Below are 17,751 nucleotides of genomic sequence, written 5' to 3'. Positions count from 1 at the left end.
AATTTTGAGAGCAGTAGATATTTCGCAAATGAAGGTTGATTCTTCAGGTAATACGACCTTTGGATTTCCGCTTGGGCTTTCTAGCTGCCATGAGTCAATTTGCTCGTTAACACAACCGAGCGTGACAAGAGACTGGTCTACCAGTCTACAAGGACAGCTAAATAAGCTTATGCATTTTTGAAAGCTGATTGGTTACCCGTGATCTATGAAGATTTCAACAAAGGGCGCATGGTAATTAATTTCTTCAGCCTAAACAAACAGACAAATAACAGCGAAAGCTCATCGGATGTCGTTATTTTGAAATACCCCTGATGGTTACAGTTTAATAATAAAAAAGTATCCATGGGTGAAAGCATTTGCGGATTTCGGATTGCGTGGATGATACAATTACTACTCCCTTGTTGGCATCCACGTTTTCTGGTATAACCCTACACTTGTGTATTTGTCGTCATTCACATGATGCTCAGTTAATGAATTTATTACAGGTACAATTAGTGGTAGCATCACTTAGATTACCTGACAAAGGTTCCCATTTGGCATTTATTGTGTCTGGGGTAATTATTCAATCTAAATCCAGGTTTGAGGTGAAATGTGTGTTATGTAATATGCACGTGGCAGACCAGCAAGAGGTGAATGATCAATTGATTTACTTTTTTTTGTAAATCAACGGATCGTTCCAAGTCATCAAAGGATTAACAGAAAATACGTTGATTGATTAATTACTGTTATCTTGCACAGTGGATATGTCAAAAGTGAGTGTTTACATGTCTAGGTTTACTAAAACAAAGGGAATACACTCATATCATGGCGTGAAGTGCCGATGTAAAAACAACATACTTTGTTCAAAGGGTTAACTGATAATGCGTTGATTGATTGATCATTGTTATCTATCACTCAATGGATTTTTTAGGAACCGTGGACGTTATGAAAATAGTTGTCACGTGGGCTTTCTCAGCCGACCCTTGAGACTTGACACCTATGTGAACGCCAAGTGATCAGTTGAGAAACGAACACGGGTTATAATATCCCGAAACGATACATATCTTTTAAAATATTTGATTGTTACAGAGACACGTGACATCGAATAAGTTTCTTTGTACAGCTGCAGACGAGTGGGATATTGTTCCTTTGTGTGGATATTCACGGATACATTCCTCGAACAAGGAAGCTCCTAAAATTTATACACATAAATTTGGTAGGTTGCAATTATGGTATTTGCATTTTGTTTTCCTTCATTTGAACCGATTCGTTCTTGTTTCTCAACGTCATGGTTGGGAAATTCTTCAATGCACGATAGACGTTGTTTTCACAGGTCTTTTCCTTTGTAAGCGTGTATATATTACCGTCAATTTGTAAAATGTGATTCTCTCAGGCAATTTATAAAATGTGTAAATATTTCAGTCATTTTGACTAAAAAATCTGCCCAGATTGATAAAGATGATCAACAGGGCCTACAAACATCACAACAGATTATTATGTAGGATTAGAAGCCAAACAACATAGAAATGTACTTTTCAACGTATCATTTTCAGTCTCTTGGTGGTGACATTAAACATCAAAATGTTTGGAATTCGTTAACATAATAATACAAATGGAAATGTTTTTTAGTCACTTTTAATAAATTTGAAAATGTTACACATTTTGACAGTAAAAAACTATACACACTATAAAAAAGCAATGCTCAGGTGAAATATTTACTTTGTGTTGCAAGTCAAAATAGTGTAAACGAAAATCGTAAAATTACCAAGCAAGTGACTTATCAAAACTTCGTCACCATTACCGATGTTACCCACAAATATACTTACATTTCCTTATTATCTCGAAAACTGTATTTCATTTTGTTGATCAATGTGACCATACGCCCTTATTACTACCCATAAAAGTGACTGATGCGCTTACGAATTGCGCAGCAGAGGTCGCGAACTAGTCTAGATTTCTGCTATACATCCGGGTACTCTCTGGGAAAAAACAATAACAAAGGCAACAACCAGTCCCGGGGAATTGCGTTAGATCAGTGCCCCTTTAAATACAACAGTATTCATGTTATTCCCACAAAATCACATAAAGAAAGGAAACATTAGCAAATACACATGTATTATCATTTTTCGTCAGGATAACAAAATTTTCTCTCCTTGCTACCACCTCCAGGTTCAGCTAAGACGGGTCCTCCTTTGGTCAAAAGTTTGTTCCCCCTCTAATGAGTGTGTCACGCGTTGCACACGAGTGGCGGACGGGGTGCACACCCGTGTGCAACGCGTTGCACACGGGTATCACACACGTGACCAACCCGATGCACACTGGTTGCGTAACGCGTTGCCCATGCGTGTAAGGGGAATGAACTTCTAGGCAGTAGTGTAGGTAAAATGAATGGTTGGTACATGTAGGTAAAAAGAATGGTTGGTACATGTAAATAAAAAGAGCGGTTGGTATATGAAGGTAAAACGAATGCTCGGTATATGTAGGTAATAAGAATGGTTGGTACATGTACATAAAAAGAGCGGTTGGTATATGAAGGTAAAAAGAGTGGTCGATATATGTAGGTAAAAAGAATAGTTGGTACATGTAGGTAAAAAGAATGGTTGGCACATGTAGGTAAAGGAATAGTTAGTACATGTAGGTAAAAAGAATAGTTAGTACATGTAGGTAAAAAGAGAGGTTGGTATATGAAGGTAAAAAGAATGGTCGGTATATGTAGGTAAAAAGAATAGTTGGTACATGTAGGTGAAAAGAGAGGTTGGTATATGTAGGTAAAAAGAATGGTTGGTACATTGTACATAAAAGGAGCGGTTGGTATGTGAAGGTAAAAAGAATAGTTGGTACATGTAGGTAAAAAGAGAGGTTGGCATATGTAGGTAAAAAGAATGGTTGGTACATGCACATAAAAAGAGCGGTTGGTATATGAAGGTAAAAAGAAAGGTCGGTATATGTAGATAAAAAGAATGATCGGTACATGTAGGTAAAATTAATGGTCGGTATATGTTGGTAAAAAGAATAGTCGGTATATGAAGGTAAAATGAATGGTTGGTACATGTAGGTAAAAAGAGAGGTTGGTATATGTAGGTAAAAAGAATAGTTGGTATATGTAGGTAAAAAGAATAGTCGGTATATGTAGGTAAATAGAGAGATTGGTATATGTAGGTAAACTGTTTGGTCGGTATATGTAGGTAAAAAGAATAATCGGTACATGTAGGTAAAATGAATGGTCGGTACATGTAGGTAAAATGAATGGTTGGTACATGGAGGTAAAAAGAGAGGTTGGTATATGTAGGTAAAAAGAATAGTTGGTATGTGTAGGTAAAATGAATGGTTGGTACATGTACATAAACAGAGAGGTAGGTATATGAAGGTAAAAGTGTGGTCGGTATATGTAGGTAAAGGGAATTGTTGGTATTTGTAGGTAAAATGAAGGGTTGGCACATGTAGGTAAAAAGAATAGTTGGTATTTTTAGGTAAAAAGAATAGTTGGTATTTTTAGGTAAAAAGAATGGTCGGTACATGTACATACAAAGAGCGGTTGGAATATGAAGGTAAAAGGAAAGGTCGGTATATGTAGGTTAAATGAAGGGTTGGTATATGTAGGTAAAAGGAATGGTCGGTATATGTAGGTAAAAAGAATGGTTAGTACATGTACATAAAAAGAGCGGTTGGTATATGAAGGTAAAAAAGAATGGTCGGTATATGAAGGTAAAAAGAATAGTTGGTATATTTAGGTAAAATGACTGGTCGGTATATGTAGGTAAAAATAATGGTTAGAATATGTAGGTAAAAAGAATGGTTGGTGCATGCACATAAAAAGTGCGGTTGGTATATGAAGGTTAAGAGAATTGTCAGTATATGTAGGAAAAAAAGAATAGTTGGTATATGTAGGTAAAATGAATGGTCGGTTTATGTAGGTAAAAAGAATAGTCGGTACATGTAGGTAAAAAGAGAGATTGGTATATGTAAGTAAAATGAATGGTCGGTATATGTAGGTTAAAAGAATGGTCGGTACATGTAGGGAAAAAGATAGGTTGGTACATGTACATAAAAAGAGAGGTTTGTAAATGAAGGAACAGAATGGTCGGTATATGTAGGTTAAAGGAATTGTTGGTATATATACATGTAGGTAAAATGAATGGTTGGCACATGTAGGTAAAAAGAGCGGTTTAATATTTAGGTAAAATAAATGGTCGGTATATGTAGGTAAAAAGAGGTTGGTATATGTAGGTAAAAAGAATGGTTGATACATGTACATAAAAAGAACGGTTGGTATATGAAGTAAAAAGAATGGTCGATATATGTTGGTAAAAAGAGAGGTTGGTATATGTAGGTAAAAATAATGGTTAGAATATGGAGGTAAAAAGAATGGTTGGTGCATGCACATAAAAAATGCGGTTGTATGTGAAGGTTAAAAGAATGGTCAGTATATGTAGGTAAAAAGAATAGTTGGTATATGTAGTTAAAATGAATGGTCGGTATATGTTAGTAAAAAGAATAGTCGGTATATGCAGGTAAAAAGAGAGGTTGGTACATGTACATAAATAGAGAGGTTGGTAAATGAAGGAAAAGTATGGTCGGTATATGTAGGTAAAAGGAATTGTTGGTATATGTAGGTAGAATGAATGGTTGGCACATGTAGGTAAAAAGAATGGTCGGTATGTGTAGGTAAAAAGAAAAGTTGGTATGTGTAGGTAAAAAGAATGGTTGGTACCTGTACATAAACAGAGAGGTTGGTATATGAAGGTAAAAAGTATGGTCAGTATATGTAGGTAAAAATAATTGTTGGTATATGTAGGTAAAAAGAATGGTTGGCACATGTAGGTAAAAAGAATAGTTGGAATATGTAAGTAAAAAAATGGTTCGTATATGTAGGTAAAATGAATTGTTGGTTCATGCACATAAAAAGGGCGGTTGGTATATGTAGGTAAAAAGAGAGGTTGGTATATGAAGGTAAAAAGAATGGTCGGTATAAGTAGGTCAAAAGAATAGTTGGTATATGTAGGTAAAATGAATAGTTGGTATATGTAAGTAAAAAGGATGGTCGGTACATGTAGGTAAAAAGAGAGCTTGGTATATGAAGGTAAAAAGAATAGTTGGTATATGTAGGTAAAATGAATGGTCGGTATATGTAAGTAAAAAGAATAGTCGGTACATGTAGGTAAAAAGAATGGTCGGTACATGTACATAAAAAGAGCAGTTGGTATATGAAATAAAACGAATGGTCGGTATATGTAGGTAAAAAGAGAGGTTGGTATATGTAGGTAAGAAGAATGGTCGGTATATATAGGTAAAAAGAATGGTCGGTATATGTAGGTAAAAGAATAGTCGGTAGATGTAGGTAAACAGAGAGATTAGTATATGTAGGTAAAATGAATGGTCGGTATATGTAGGTAAAAAGAATAGTTGGTATATGTACATAAAAAAGAGCTGTTGGTATATGTAGGTAAAAAGAGAGGTTGGTATATGAAGGTAAAAAGAATGGTCGGTATATGTAGGTCAAAAGAATGAAGGTAAAAGTAATTGTTGATATATGTAGGTAAAATGAATAGTTGGTATATGTAAGTGAGAAGGATGGTCGGAACATGTTGGTAAAAAGAGAGGTTGGTATATATAGGTAAAAAGAATAGTTGGTTTATGTAGGTAAAATGAATGGTCGGTACATGTAGGTAAAAAGAATGGTCGGTACATGTACATAAAAAGAGCGGTTAGTATATGAGGTTAAACGAATGGTCGGTATATGTAGGTAAAAAGAGAGGTTGGTATATGTAGGTAAGAAGAATGGTCGGTATATATAGGTAAAAAGAATGGTCGGTATATGTAGGTAAAAAGAATAGTCGGTAGATGTAGGTAAAAAGAGAAATTGGTATATGTAGGTAAAATGAATGGTCGGTATATGTAGATAAAAAGAATAGTTGGTATATGTGCATAAAAAGAGCGGTTGGTATATGTAGGTAAAAAGTGAGGTTGGTATATGAAGGTAAAAAGAATGGTCGGTATATGTAGGTCAAAAGAATGAAGGTAAAAATAATTGTTGGTATATGTAGGTAAAAAGAATAGTCGGTAGATTTAGGTAAAAAGAGAGATTGGTATATGTAGGTAAAATGAATGGTCGGTATATGTAGGTAAAAAGAATGGTCGGTGTATGTAGGTAAAAAGAATGGTCGGTATATGTAGGTCAAAAGAATGAAGGTAAAAATAATTGTTGGTATATGTAGGTAAAAAGAATAGTCGGTAGATGTAGGTAAAAAGAGAGATTGGTATATGTAGGTAAAATGAATGGTCGGTATATGTAGGTAAAAAGAATGGTCGGTATATGTAGGTCAAAAGAATGAAGGTAAAAATAATTGTTGGTATATGTAGGTAAAATGAATGGTTGGCCCATGTAGGTAAAAAGGATAGTTGGTATATGTACATAAAAAGAGCGGTTGGTATATGTAGGTAAAAAGAGAGGTTGGTATATGAAGGTAAAAAGAATGGTCGGTATATGTAGGTCAAAAGAATGAAGGTAAAAATAATTGTTGGTAAATGTAAGTAAAAATGAATGGTTGGTACATATAGGTAAAAAGAATAGTTGGTATATGTACATAAAAAGAGAGGTTGGTATATGTAGGGAAAAAGAGAGGTTGGTATATGAAGTAAAAACAATTGTTGGCACGTGTAGGTAAGAAGAATAGTTGGTATATGTACTTAAACAGAGGTTGCAATATGAAGATAAAAAGAATGGTCGGTATATGTATGGAAAAAGAGAGGTTGGTATATGTAGGTAAAGAAGAATGGTTGGTATATGAAGGTGAAAAGAATGGTCGGTATATGTAGGGAAAAAGAGGTTTGTTGCTGAAGGTAAAACGAATGGTTGGTTTATGTAGGTAAGATGAACGGTTGGTGTATCTAGGGAAGAAGAGAGGTTGGTATATGAAGGTAAAATGAATGGTCGGTATATGGAGGCAAAAAGAGTGGTTGGTATATGAAGGTAAAAAGAATGGTCGGTATATGTAGGTAAAAAGAATGGTTGGTACATGTACATAAAAGGAGCTGTTAGTATATGAAGGTTAAAAAGAATGGTCGGTACATATAGGTAATAATAGTGGTTGGTATATGTAGGTAAAATGAACGGTTGGTACATGTAAATATAAATAATGGTTGGTATATGTAGGTAAAGGAATGGTCGGTACATGTAGGAAAAAAAGAATGGGTGCTACATGTTGGTAAAATGAATGGTTAGTACATGTAGGTAAAATTATTAGTTGGTAAGTATAGATCAAATAAATTGTTGGTACATGGAGGTTAAAAGGATAGTTGGTAAATGTAAATAAAAAGAATGGTGTGATAGTATTATCTTGCTGTCTAAAACGCTTTCTGATGTACTCACAGTTACGTCGAAAAACGTCCCCAGTACGGCCAGACCGTCTCTGAACCTCATGGCGTTTGATAAGCTTCCATATTTGGTGGCATAACTTACGATGTGCATCTGTGGGAGTGAGGTTGAGAGGTACATATTAATGGTACAAGGTACAATAACCAGAAGGAACATATGCAACTTTATGTCATTAACGCACCAATATATTAATGACATATTGTGTCATTAGCGCACACGGCGCCTATTGCCGGGTGTGGCTTAAGAAAACTAACAAACAAATCATACCACGCCATGGCAATATCTACCCTTAAAGATTTGTAAAACTATATGCTTGAGGAAAGTCCCACGATCTGAGAGAAACTACAGATGGACGCTCACCTCCAAGGGGTATTTTCTGCCATTAATGGAGTGTTCAGAGCCGAGGTTGTTGGAACTGCCCCAGTGGAAGTGGAGCTCGGCGGTGTTGTACTGACCATCCAGGCCACCTCCCTCCACAGACATGTTACCAAATATGGATATACTTGCTGGAAATAACAGAAAATGAAACATTCCTGTACATTGTGTTTGAACATTTATACTGGACAGTTTGTGTTGACACCTTCTTGCATCGATACCTCAGAGCTCTACCACGCAGCGATTCGCTGTGTAGAGTTGCGTTCCTTTGTCGTGCCAGGATCCTTTATTAATCCGTTGCCCGTAAGCACCTCATGCGTTTTACCAAATGCTATAGATAGTTAGATAGATAGATAGATAGATAGATAGATAGATAGATAGATAGATAGATAGATGACACAGAGTGACACTAGAATGGGTATCCATGTGTGAATCGAACCCGGGTCTTAGGAGTGACGAGCGAACGCTTTACCCACTAGGCTATCCCACCACCCCAGTTACAGGTATGAAGAATATACACCTGAAAGGTGAGGTGAGGTAAAATGGGATTTAACTTCGCTTTCAAGAACATCGTGTAGCCAACGCTTTTACTCCTAGCATCACCAACCGCACCTCAAAATACATGGATTCTTTTCCTTTTGGTCTTCAAGATGTAGTACAACGCATTGCTAGCATTTACATGGTCAACACATTGTGGTACTTCATTACCTGTATGACCGTTGTTGGTAAGTCTGAATGCCGTTCTTGAGCCATCGAAGTTGTTGAACCGAAAGGGAGGTAACTCCTGGTATATGATGTTCCTATCTTGTATATTCACAGGGGACTGTCTGGTGCCGCTACACGTCGGATATAGCAACGACCAGTTGGCCGGCCCTGCGTAAGACAAAGAAACAGTCGAGATAGTCATTATTTAGGTATGCTGATAGAAACAGAATCTCACCCTCGCGTATTTTGATATGAAATATGTTACCAACCGTGAGATAAGGGACCTTGTGGCTGACAAGAACACACTTTGACTTTTCAATTTAGTTTAACACTACAGCATCTTCGGACTCCCAAAATTCCATTCACAAGTTTCAATTCATATTTATTTCAGAGATACATGACATCACACATGGCTTCATTGAAGTAAGCTGACGTCAAACGTCTTTATGACGTCACAGCACAATTGTATCCTAGCACCCATAAGGTCCCTTTTCTTCTGGTGGGTCACATATATTAACACGGGTCGATAAATGTTAACAACTGCGAGTTTTAAACTTTTGTTGACATATATGCTATCAAAAGACAATCGGGTGAGATTCTACTTATCATTCAAAATCATTCTTCAGTTACATTTTCATTTTGTAAACAGTAAGTATGAGTGTCTTTGATGTAGCTAATCAGCTTCAGTGAGAGATTAGTGATGTCATTTAATTGTGACGGCATGGCAAATGCTGACTTCACAATGGCCAGCAAAGCATTATGAAGCATCGCATTGTAGCGATTTCATCTTGCAGTAATCGTTTGATCTCATATCTCATACAGTGATATCTCCTTTGGAAACCAGTTTTGGATAATAAATTGCGTTCTGAAATAAGAAGTTTGCAATACACTAGACACCCGTAGAGGAAAACGACTTATGAACGATTTCAGAAATTGCAAAGGAACATGTCTCTGTGCAAACATATTAATGATAATATCAAGTAAAAAGGTTGCACAAACATGACTTAAAATGTCCGAAAAACCCACCCATTACTTTTTATTTTATCTCAAAAGTGGTTAGTTTGGCTCGAAGATTTGACCAAACAGTATTTGCTCCTTTTCAGACATTTGTGCAACAATAATCATATCAAAAGTTCAAAACATTCAAGAAGAAACTGAAATTCCCATGTAAACTACTGATATATTTATATGACAACAGTTTCAACAAATGTGTCGCACTTCTGTATAGCATGACACCTCATTGTCCAAGGAAGTCTACATTACAATACGGGATAACGAGTGCGTGAGTATGATTTTACTCATCTTTTCAACAATTTACGGCGAGGGATACCAGCACAAACTGGGCTTCACACATTGTACCCATGTGGGGAATCAAACTCAAGCCTTCGCATGACGGGCGAATACTCGGCAACCCCACCGCCCCAGAGGATGACGAAGTGGTACAACGTCACACAATGCCATGTCGAGGAACGGAAATAATAACGGAAGTCTTTGTTTAATTTTTTTCGGTATATATGAGGACAGATACGTCATTTAATTTCTCGTCCAATCGGCATACCATCCATACATCTGAGCATCCCCAGCACCACTTAGAAGTATGGATGATAGCTACAGAAGCCTTTTAGGGCCATTTGCTGTTTTTAATTGTTTTCTTGAAATTTCAAGTTATTATCTTGAAATTTCAAAATCATTATCTTGAAATTTCAACTTATGTATCTTGAAATGTCAACAAAGCATCTTGAAATTTCAACTGAGTATATTGAAATTTCAAGATACTTTTGTGAAATAATGTATATATTTTCATTTGACACGACAGTTCATTTTTTGTCAGTGTGAAACTTACAAAACATCTCAACTCAGACTGAAGAAGCAGCAATGTTTAACAATACAATTGCAGTTGCTGTGAACTATTTTATGAATATACGCAACAATACACCAAACTTAGATTTAAGTCTTGAAACATGTCATTTCGTATTAGAAGCAATTCATGCAGTTCATTGCCTTTCCTTATCCAATGCATATTTCTTCCTTATTCATAGCATATTTCATACATGTAGCATATTTCATGCATTTCTTCCTCATTCATTTCATACATGTTTCTGTCTGTCTTGCTGTCTGTACATCCCCTGGCTTCGACAGATTATGATACGATAAAAACCTACCTGCCTCGCCCTTGTAGCTCCAATGATGGCTGAGGTCACCACCCCCATTTCGACCTGAAATGTTTAAAATGAATCATGAATATTAAACGTGATCTGTATTTCAATCAAAATGGGTTCATTTTAAAGCCGTTCCATTTTTAAAACTAATGAACAATTCAAAACGACAGATGAAGTTGAAAAGTCAGTTTGTTGCCCATGTGCCTCCAGGGAAACATTGCTCTGATCTCTTAATCCGTTTGGTCGCCGTTGTGATATTTTCGTGTATTTTCTTCTTAGGTAGCTCATAAAATGACACATGGATAATTAAATCAACCGTGATACTTAGCACCACGGCGCCTGTAAACGCATCGTGCCAATAATTTGCGTGTTTGGTAGTTACTCAGTATTAATAAGTGAAATTTATTGCCACGTCTCAATAGAAAAGGATCACGTCCCTGTCAAGTGCCTTTGTAAACGACGCCTAATAAACATCACTAATCCCAAATGATATACTCGTTTGTATTTTTATGATGGCAAGGTAGGATAAACGTTAGGATGATTGTCAGATAATAAACTTGGTAATCGATGAACACCCTTTTTTCACAGAGAACATATGTTTGATAAGACGATCCTTTTTCAATTAAAACGTTTGAAACTACTTTTATTCGGACGACAGGATCTTAAATAAATAATCAGTGCCAGACGTCTTATTACATGTATAAACAAATTTAAAGACGTTCAAAACAAAATGTCAATATGTACTGTAAAGCTTGATTTATTCGCAGTTAATGTGGATAGCATGCAGGTAGATTTCCACTTTTGATAAAGCCTGTTGGGTAGGTTCAAATATTGAAATAGAAGTATGTCGTTTTGTTTTGTTTGTTTGTTGTTTTTACGCCGCACCCGGCGATATTCCAGCAATTTACTGCGGTCTGAAATTAATCGACATGCATCAACCAAGTAAGCGAGCCTGACCACCTGATTCCGTTCGTCGCATTTTACGGCAAGCATGGGTTGCTGAATACCTATTCTACCCCGGATCTTCACGGGTCGAAATAGAAGTAAATCGTATCGCCATGGGAAACAATTATTGTCATACAGTAAACAGAATGGGTTATTGACTCTGATATGAGTGAGTGAGTATGGTTTTACGCCGCTTTTAGCAATATTCCAGCAATATCACGGCGGGGGGACACCAGAAATGGGGACTCTGATATGACACGTTGTATGATATGTTCATGAAATGGAAGAAGCTGTTCTTGAATTGAACTCTAATAAACGGCAGAGCAGACAATGTACCCGTAGACTCCCATCTGTTGGCAAAAAACGAAACAAACAAGAAATGGTAATTCGATGGTGATGTAATTGATACGGGTATCATAGTTGTTTTGGACGTTATGTTTGCAAGGGGCACGGATGGCCCAGTCGTCTAAGGCGCCGCGATTCGCGGTGCAGAGTTGCGTCCCTTGGGCACGCCAGAAACCTATGATTGTTGGTTCGAATCCCGGTTCGCCCCGATTATGTTTCTAGGTTTGTCAGCACCATACCCGTGCTCGTGGGTTTCACCGAAGTTGTAAACGTCTGAGACCTGCATCACTTCGGGCTTTTCTCCCAGATTAAACTGACACGCCGTGATATAACTGGAATACTGTGAAAAGCGGCGTTAAACCCAACTTACTCAATTATGTTTGCAGTGTTGTGGCATCGCATTTCGGCCTGGTAACGTTAAGATAACGTTTGTATCTTTTCGGTTATATCCAATTTTCAAGTGTATACATTTTTGCCCTTCAGTTTATGTTGATGAAATGGATGTGTCTGGTTTTCACTTTCATGAATATGGTCGAGAAATGCGCTAATTTATTCTTATATTGTTCGACTATGTAGATAGGCTGGACATGTCTGTTCTTAAAGTCAGTTACTGGAATAAGTCGATATATTCATGTAACTCGTGAGCTGTGATTGACAAACATAAAATTCCCGGAGGTCGGACAATGTTAGCAGCTGGAAAATACAACCTAGCTGACATATTATCTCGATGACGCAATGAATGAGTGTCACGTCCAAGCTTGTTGGTGCTCAGTCCATGCATGGCTGAGTTTGTTAACGTCTCACTTCTGTCACGCTTGACATGTCATTTATCAAAAGACACCACACCATGCCTGAAAGGCACACTGATTTGGTTTACTTTTTTTCTACAGCTGAAACACAAGAACGCACAACTCCGATTTCCCAAGGCTTTATCGTACTTGACGTACGTTTTTAACGTCAATCTTATTCAACATTTTAATCATTTCAATTTTTCTCATATAACCTCATCATGTAAATAAAGACGCTACATCTTTTGTGGATTGGATGAATATGTTTGGGATGACATTAAATAAGGTTTTCAACAGTATTTCAGTTTTATCAGTGCGTGCCAGCTCAATGGAGAAGGAAATCCTACATTGTACATGGTGAATAGAAAGCGCAAACCAAGGATCATAATCAGTGCTAACCCATAACCAGCGGATCCTGGCACGATTGATGCGTCCCAGAGTGTTGTGCCAACCTGATGTCCTTACTGATGTCATACAGAGTATCCTTAACCAAATATAACAACACGTGATACACAGAAAACATGTAAAGCTAATTCCCATGCACGTCAATACGGATAAATAAACAAAATAAGAAAAATATACCTAGTATTGAATAAAATAAATCTTATTCAAAACTTGCATTCGTGAGACGTCATTATGACATATAGAGATCACGGAAGACCCTGTTCATCGGAACGTTAAGTTTTATATTTATATATATACATGTATTTGAGTTCAGAATTGAAAAAACGGTGTAAAATAATGTCATCAATCGCTGATATACATATTTGCTTGAGTAGGACATTACAAAGCAGATGAACTGACGGGTAAAAGAAACTGTACACTTAAGGATTGGATTTGCAAACACAAACGTTATCAAAACTTAACCAGGATGATAACGGTCGCCGAAACGCAGCAAACTTAAGGTCTTAAGCACAATTCCTCTGTCAAATCACCATCATATTCCTTGTTTGTTTCATGTTTAGCCACCATCAAACATGGATCTATACTTCAGCCCGACAGTTTATATCCTTCTTGGACTTGTATTTATATGATCAGTCATCAACAAGTTGGAAAATACTTCAGTAAATGTGAAACTGATTTCCTTTTGTTTACTCAATTTTGGCAGCCATTTTTAAATAATTAAAAATATACGTTGTAGAATGCAGATGTGCGATAATTACAATATATATAATACGTGGCAGTATATTTTGGGCAGAAAACACGATAGAGTGTCTTAGGACAACGGAAGATAAAAAATTAGCACCTTTCTATAGACGACTGTGACGTCGTGTCGTTTGATCAGAGATTGTATGGTGATAAACTATACGTATGCTGTATTTCAGGTGAAATCAGGTGAAATGGGTTTAACGTTGCCTTCAAGATTGTTGCACTTATTTTGCGGGCGCGTGCGTGAAGCTGCTTCTACTAGTCCGGACTAATGCCGATTTTATAGTTCATGCACTATGAGTTACCATGACGTTGTAAAACACGAATACCCCACTCAGACTCCGAACCGGTCCTTGTTGTAACCCCTGAATGCCGAGCTCCAGCAAGGGTAACAACAAGTATATATATATTCGTGAGCTTTCTTTTAGGAAAGACACCCTGCAATAATGTTCTCTTTGTGGCAGGCAATTTCGTTTTTTCATTGGTCTCGAGCATAATTATTATTTTCGAGAATTTTCGGGAACAATCTATTTTTTCGACAAGAATCAGAAAACTAAAGTATTACGACTGTAAGTAAGCAATTAAAAGTGGGACTCAAACAGTGTGAATACTTCTGAAAGGCGTATATACACAAGCTAGAAGCACCGATAGTATCTAGTCAGTTCTAACGCACACCTGGACCGATCTAAATTCACAGAGGGTATTACAAATCCTTACTGGTACAAGTTGCCACGACACCAGGCTACACAGCTAATAAGACATCGGATCAAACCATCACGTCACGTAACCAGCTTCTGTTTGCACCTTTGCATCTTCTCGAGGCAAGAGCGTTAACTTACTATGAACGTCCAACTAGGCTGGAATTTCTGGGGTCGGCCGTAGCGCCACCAGTGGTTATTATGAGTCATGTCCCTTATATGTCCCTCCTATGGACCAATCAGATTCCAACTTTCATATCACTTGCATTTGCTTTGCACAAAGTGGCGGTACCCAGTCGTGAAAATCTGATCGATAATCAAAATCAACATTGTGATAAAACGGGTCTAACCTTGCGAAGTGCATCAGATCACGTGAGCACCTTGATTAAAACATGAGCAGATTTGGAAAATATCTTTTGACGCCGAGTTGCCGGTACAAATCCTGCAATCGACCGAACTCTGTACGGCAGTTTACGAACCGGATGTCGATTTCGTTACGTGAATTTGATTGGACTATGCATTAGTCCAGCCAAAATATAACTTTTTAGTTCCAGCCTAGTTCGGCAAGAGTGGAAACTGGACTTTGATAGTCAGTTAACGCCCTTGCCTCGTGAAGATGACATACAAGAGAGGCGATAAAGCGGGGACGTTGGAGCAGGAAACCTCCGCTCGGTAGTCTTCACTGCAAGGGGCCAGGCAAGGGTATTTAGTGTGTCTTTTGTAGAAAATCTTTATTCCGCTACTTACGATGAACATTTAAACTAACACAGGTATCAAGACTATCATAATAAGGCACAGCGTTTGCACTTTACAAGAAATGTTTACATACAATTAACCCCAAGTGGTTATACGCCAAATAGGTACCACCCGACTGAATTTGACATTTAATATACTTTTAAGCAATGAAAATATAAGGGATCCGTCACTTAACATGGAACCTTGTCACATGTCCTCCACAGTTTTAGGAAATTGGCATACTCACATGTCTACTCCAATGTGCTGATTATGAGGTCTCTAAACTTACAGGTTTATAAATATCCTGTAACCCTGGCGGCACGTCTAAGGCGTCGCAATTCTCTGTGCAGAGTTGAGTTCCCTGTATTACCTATAATTGTGGCTTCGTAAACTTGGCTCGTGTGTTTCGTGGTCAATGTTTGATACCTACATCGCTTTCCTCCAATATAAAGCTGTCAGGCTTTGGTGTAAGCGGGATATTGTTCAGCGCGACGTTAAACCCAACTCACACACACACTCATGTACACCTACGTACAATTATCCTCGATTGTAATGCAGTCAGTATTAGGACTGAGAGAAAGATACACCTTTGTTTGAATGAGAAGCAGCTCATTTGAAAAGACGTCCTTCAGTTCCGAAAATGTAGTGGTTCAGCAACTTCAGCACAACGTATTACCAATTAGGGATTCGTGTACATGACTACAACACCAGCAAACCTAATGTAGTTCAATGCCAGGGATCTGTTCATACACCAATGCATTTGCTTGTAAATATAAAACGTCAATGCCAGGAATAACCAGTCTCGAATGTCCGCCCAAATAGATTTCATTGGGCGTACAAGGCACAATAGAAAAAATAGGAAAAAGAATGTGAATGGATCACTGAAAATGAGTGATAACACCAGGTGTTCGTGAAAAGGGTAAGCATTTCCTGCCCTACCGAAAACGCGAAAATGTCATTTTGACGGAAATGGACTTGTCTGCTACCGTACATTCGACTTGTACGACTTGTACGACTTGTATGATTTGTATGATTTAACGCCAATCTTTCACTGCAAGTTCTCCAACTAATCCTGAAATGGAGTTAGATAGGACATACAAGGAGCTAGGTGAAGGGAATGGAGACAGAACGAATTGCCACTTATAGTCAGATGATCGGCACGCAATCACTCATAGAACGCCATAGGGATATGTCATTAAAAATATTATGACATAGCGGCATCTCATTAAGAGTGAACTTCCTTGCGAAAAACAACGTATGAATGCTAGTTCACATGAAGAAACATATACAATATTCCTTACAAAATATACCATGGTATATTTAAGTGCATAAAAATATGATCATGTAAGTACACTTGAAAGCTATTTACAACATGCTTTATATTATTCTATGTATTATTTCATTCCAGTTCTCTCCCATTCTATACTGAAGAGTTTCCTTTAGCAATAATGTTTACAACTATCGCATTTTGCACAAAACAACTTTTCCAAATACAGTAAACTACGGTTATAGCGAAATCAAAGGAACCACTAATTGTAGTTCGTTATAAGCATATATACAGCATGTATACAACAAATGGAATGGACTAAAAAATAAGTTCGTTTTATCGGTCAGTTCGTTATTAGCGTGCTTGTTATAAACGTAGTTTACTGTAGATACGAACGAAGATAGAAGGAATTATCATAAATGTGACGCCAGTTTTTTCTCTTTTAACTGAGGAATGTTGCATGCCATTGAGAATAACATTACACTTGGCGATGGTGTATGCCAATGCACTACAATGCAACACAGGAAGGTACAACTCCGTTTTTAATTTTACAGCATTCACTTTCTGCTTAAAAAGAGTTAGAGAGAGCGTCTGCAGTGGACTGCCGGGATGTTCATTATTCTTCATGTCATAAAACTGTCTACCAAACATTAACAGGCAATGCGCCTTCATGGCATGCGAAGGTGATGTCACAACATGTCTTCCTTAACTGGAGAATAATATCAGCACGTGTTGTTCTTGTTTAGTATAACTTGGCTGATATTCGCGTGTAAATAGTGACAACATTAATGCAAAATAATCTCCGATTTTGCGAAATTTTAAAACGTGAATTTATACAATTATTTAGTTTTGTGTACACTGATCGCCAACCAAACCCCTTATGGTCCAGTGGAGCAGGTGGTGTTACACACGCAATTGGTACTATACTGATAACGACAAACATCAAATATAGATTGGAGAAAAACCTATCTGTTCATACAAATACTTGCTATGTAAAGTAAAGGTTTGCCTGAGAAGGGATACGGTTAGCAAATTCCTTAGCTTGATGGCGTTCCCGATCACTTACCGAGTGACTCGAGCTGATGGCACCGACATAACAGATTTTGTCAGTCCGTCAACTTATCATTCATTTCATAGGCTATACAATTATGATGAGGATGATGAAGGTTTCTTTTTAACTACAACAACATATTATTAAAGTTCTTACCCGTCGGTGACTCCCCATAAAGGA

The 17,751-nt window shown here is 37.4% G+C and overlaps 1 protein-coding gene across 1 annotated transcript in view; it reads right to left on the bottom strand.

Moving 5' to 3' along the window:
* Positions 1–17,751, bottom strand: part of LOC139472523 (uncharacterized) — a 78,914-nt gene that overhangs the window by 47,235 nt on the left and 13,928 nt on the right. The window contains exons 2-5 of the mRNA XM_071255002.1: positions 10,597–10,650; positions 8,438–8,602; positions 7,715–7,860; positions 7,349–7,447 (exon numbers count right to left, since the gene is read on the bottom strand). Of these exons, the coding sequence (XP_071111103.1) occupies positions 7,349–7,447; positions 7,715–7,860; positions 8,438–8,602; positions 10,597–10,650 (464 nt within the window). The remainder of the gene's footprint in view (positions 1–7,348; positions 7,448–7,714; positions 7,861–8,437; positions 8,603–10,596; positions 10,651–17,751) is intronic.

Source organism: Haliotis cracherodii, unplaced genomic scaffold (genome assembly GCF_022045235.1).
Source record: "Haliotis cracherodii isolate W230 unplaced genomic scaffold, xgHalCrac1.p SCAF_24, whole genome shotgun sequence".
Taxonomy (NCBI): domain Eukaryota; kingdom Metazoa; phylum Mollusca; class Gastropoda; order Lepetellida; family Haliotidae; genus Haliotis; species Haliotis cracherodii.
The sequence above is the reverse complement of the archived record's forward strand: the minus strand, read 5'-3'. Positions and strand labels throughout refer to the sequence as shown.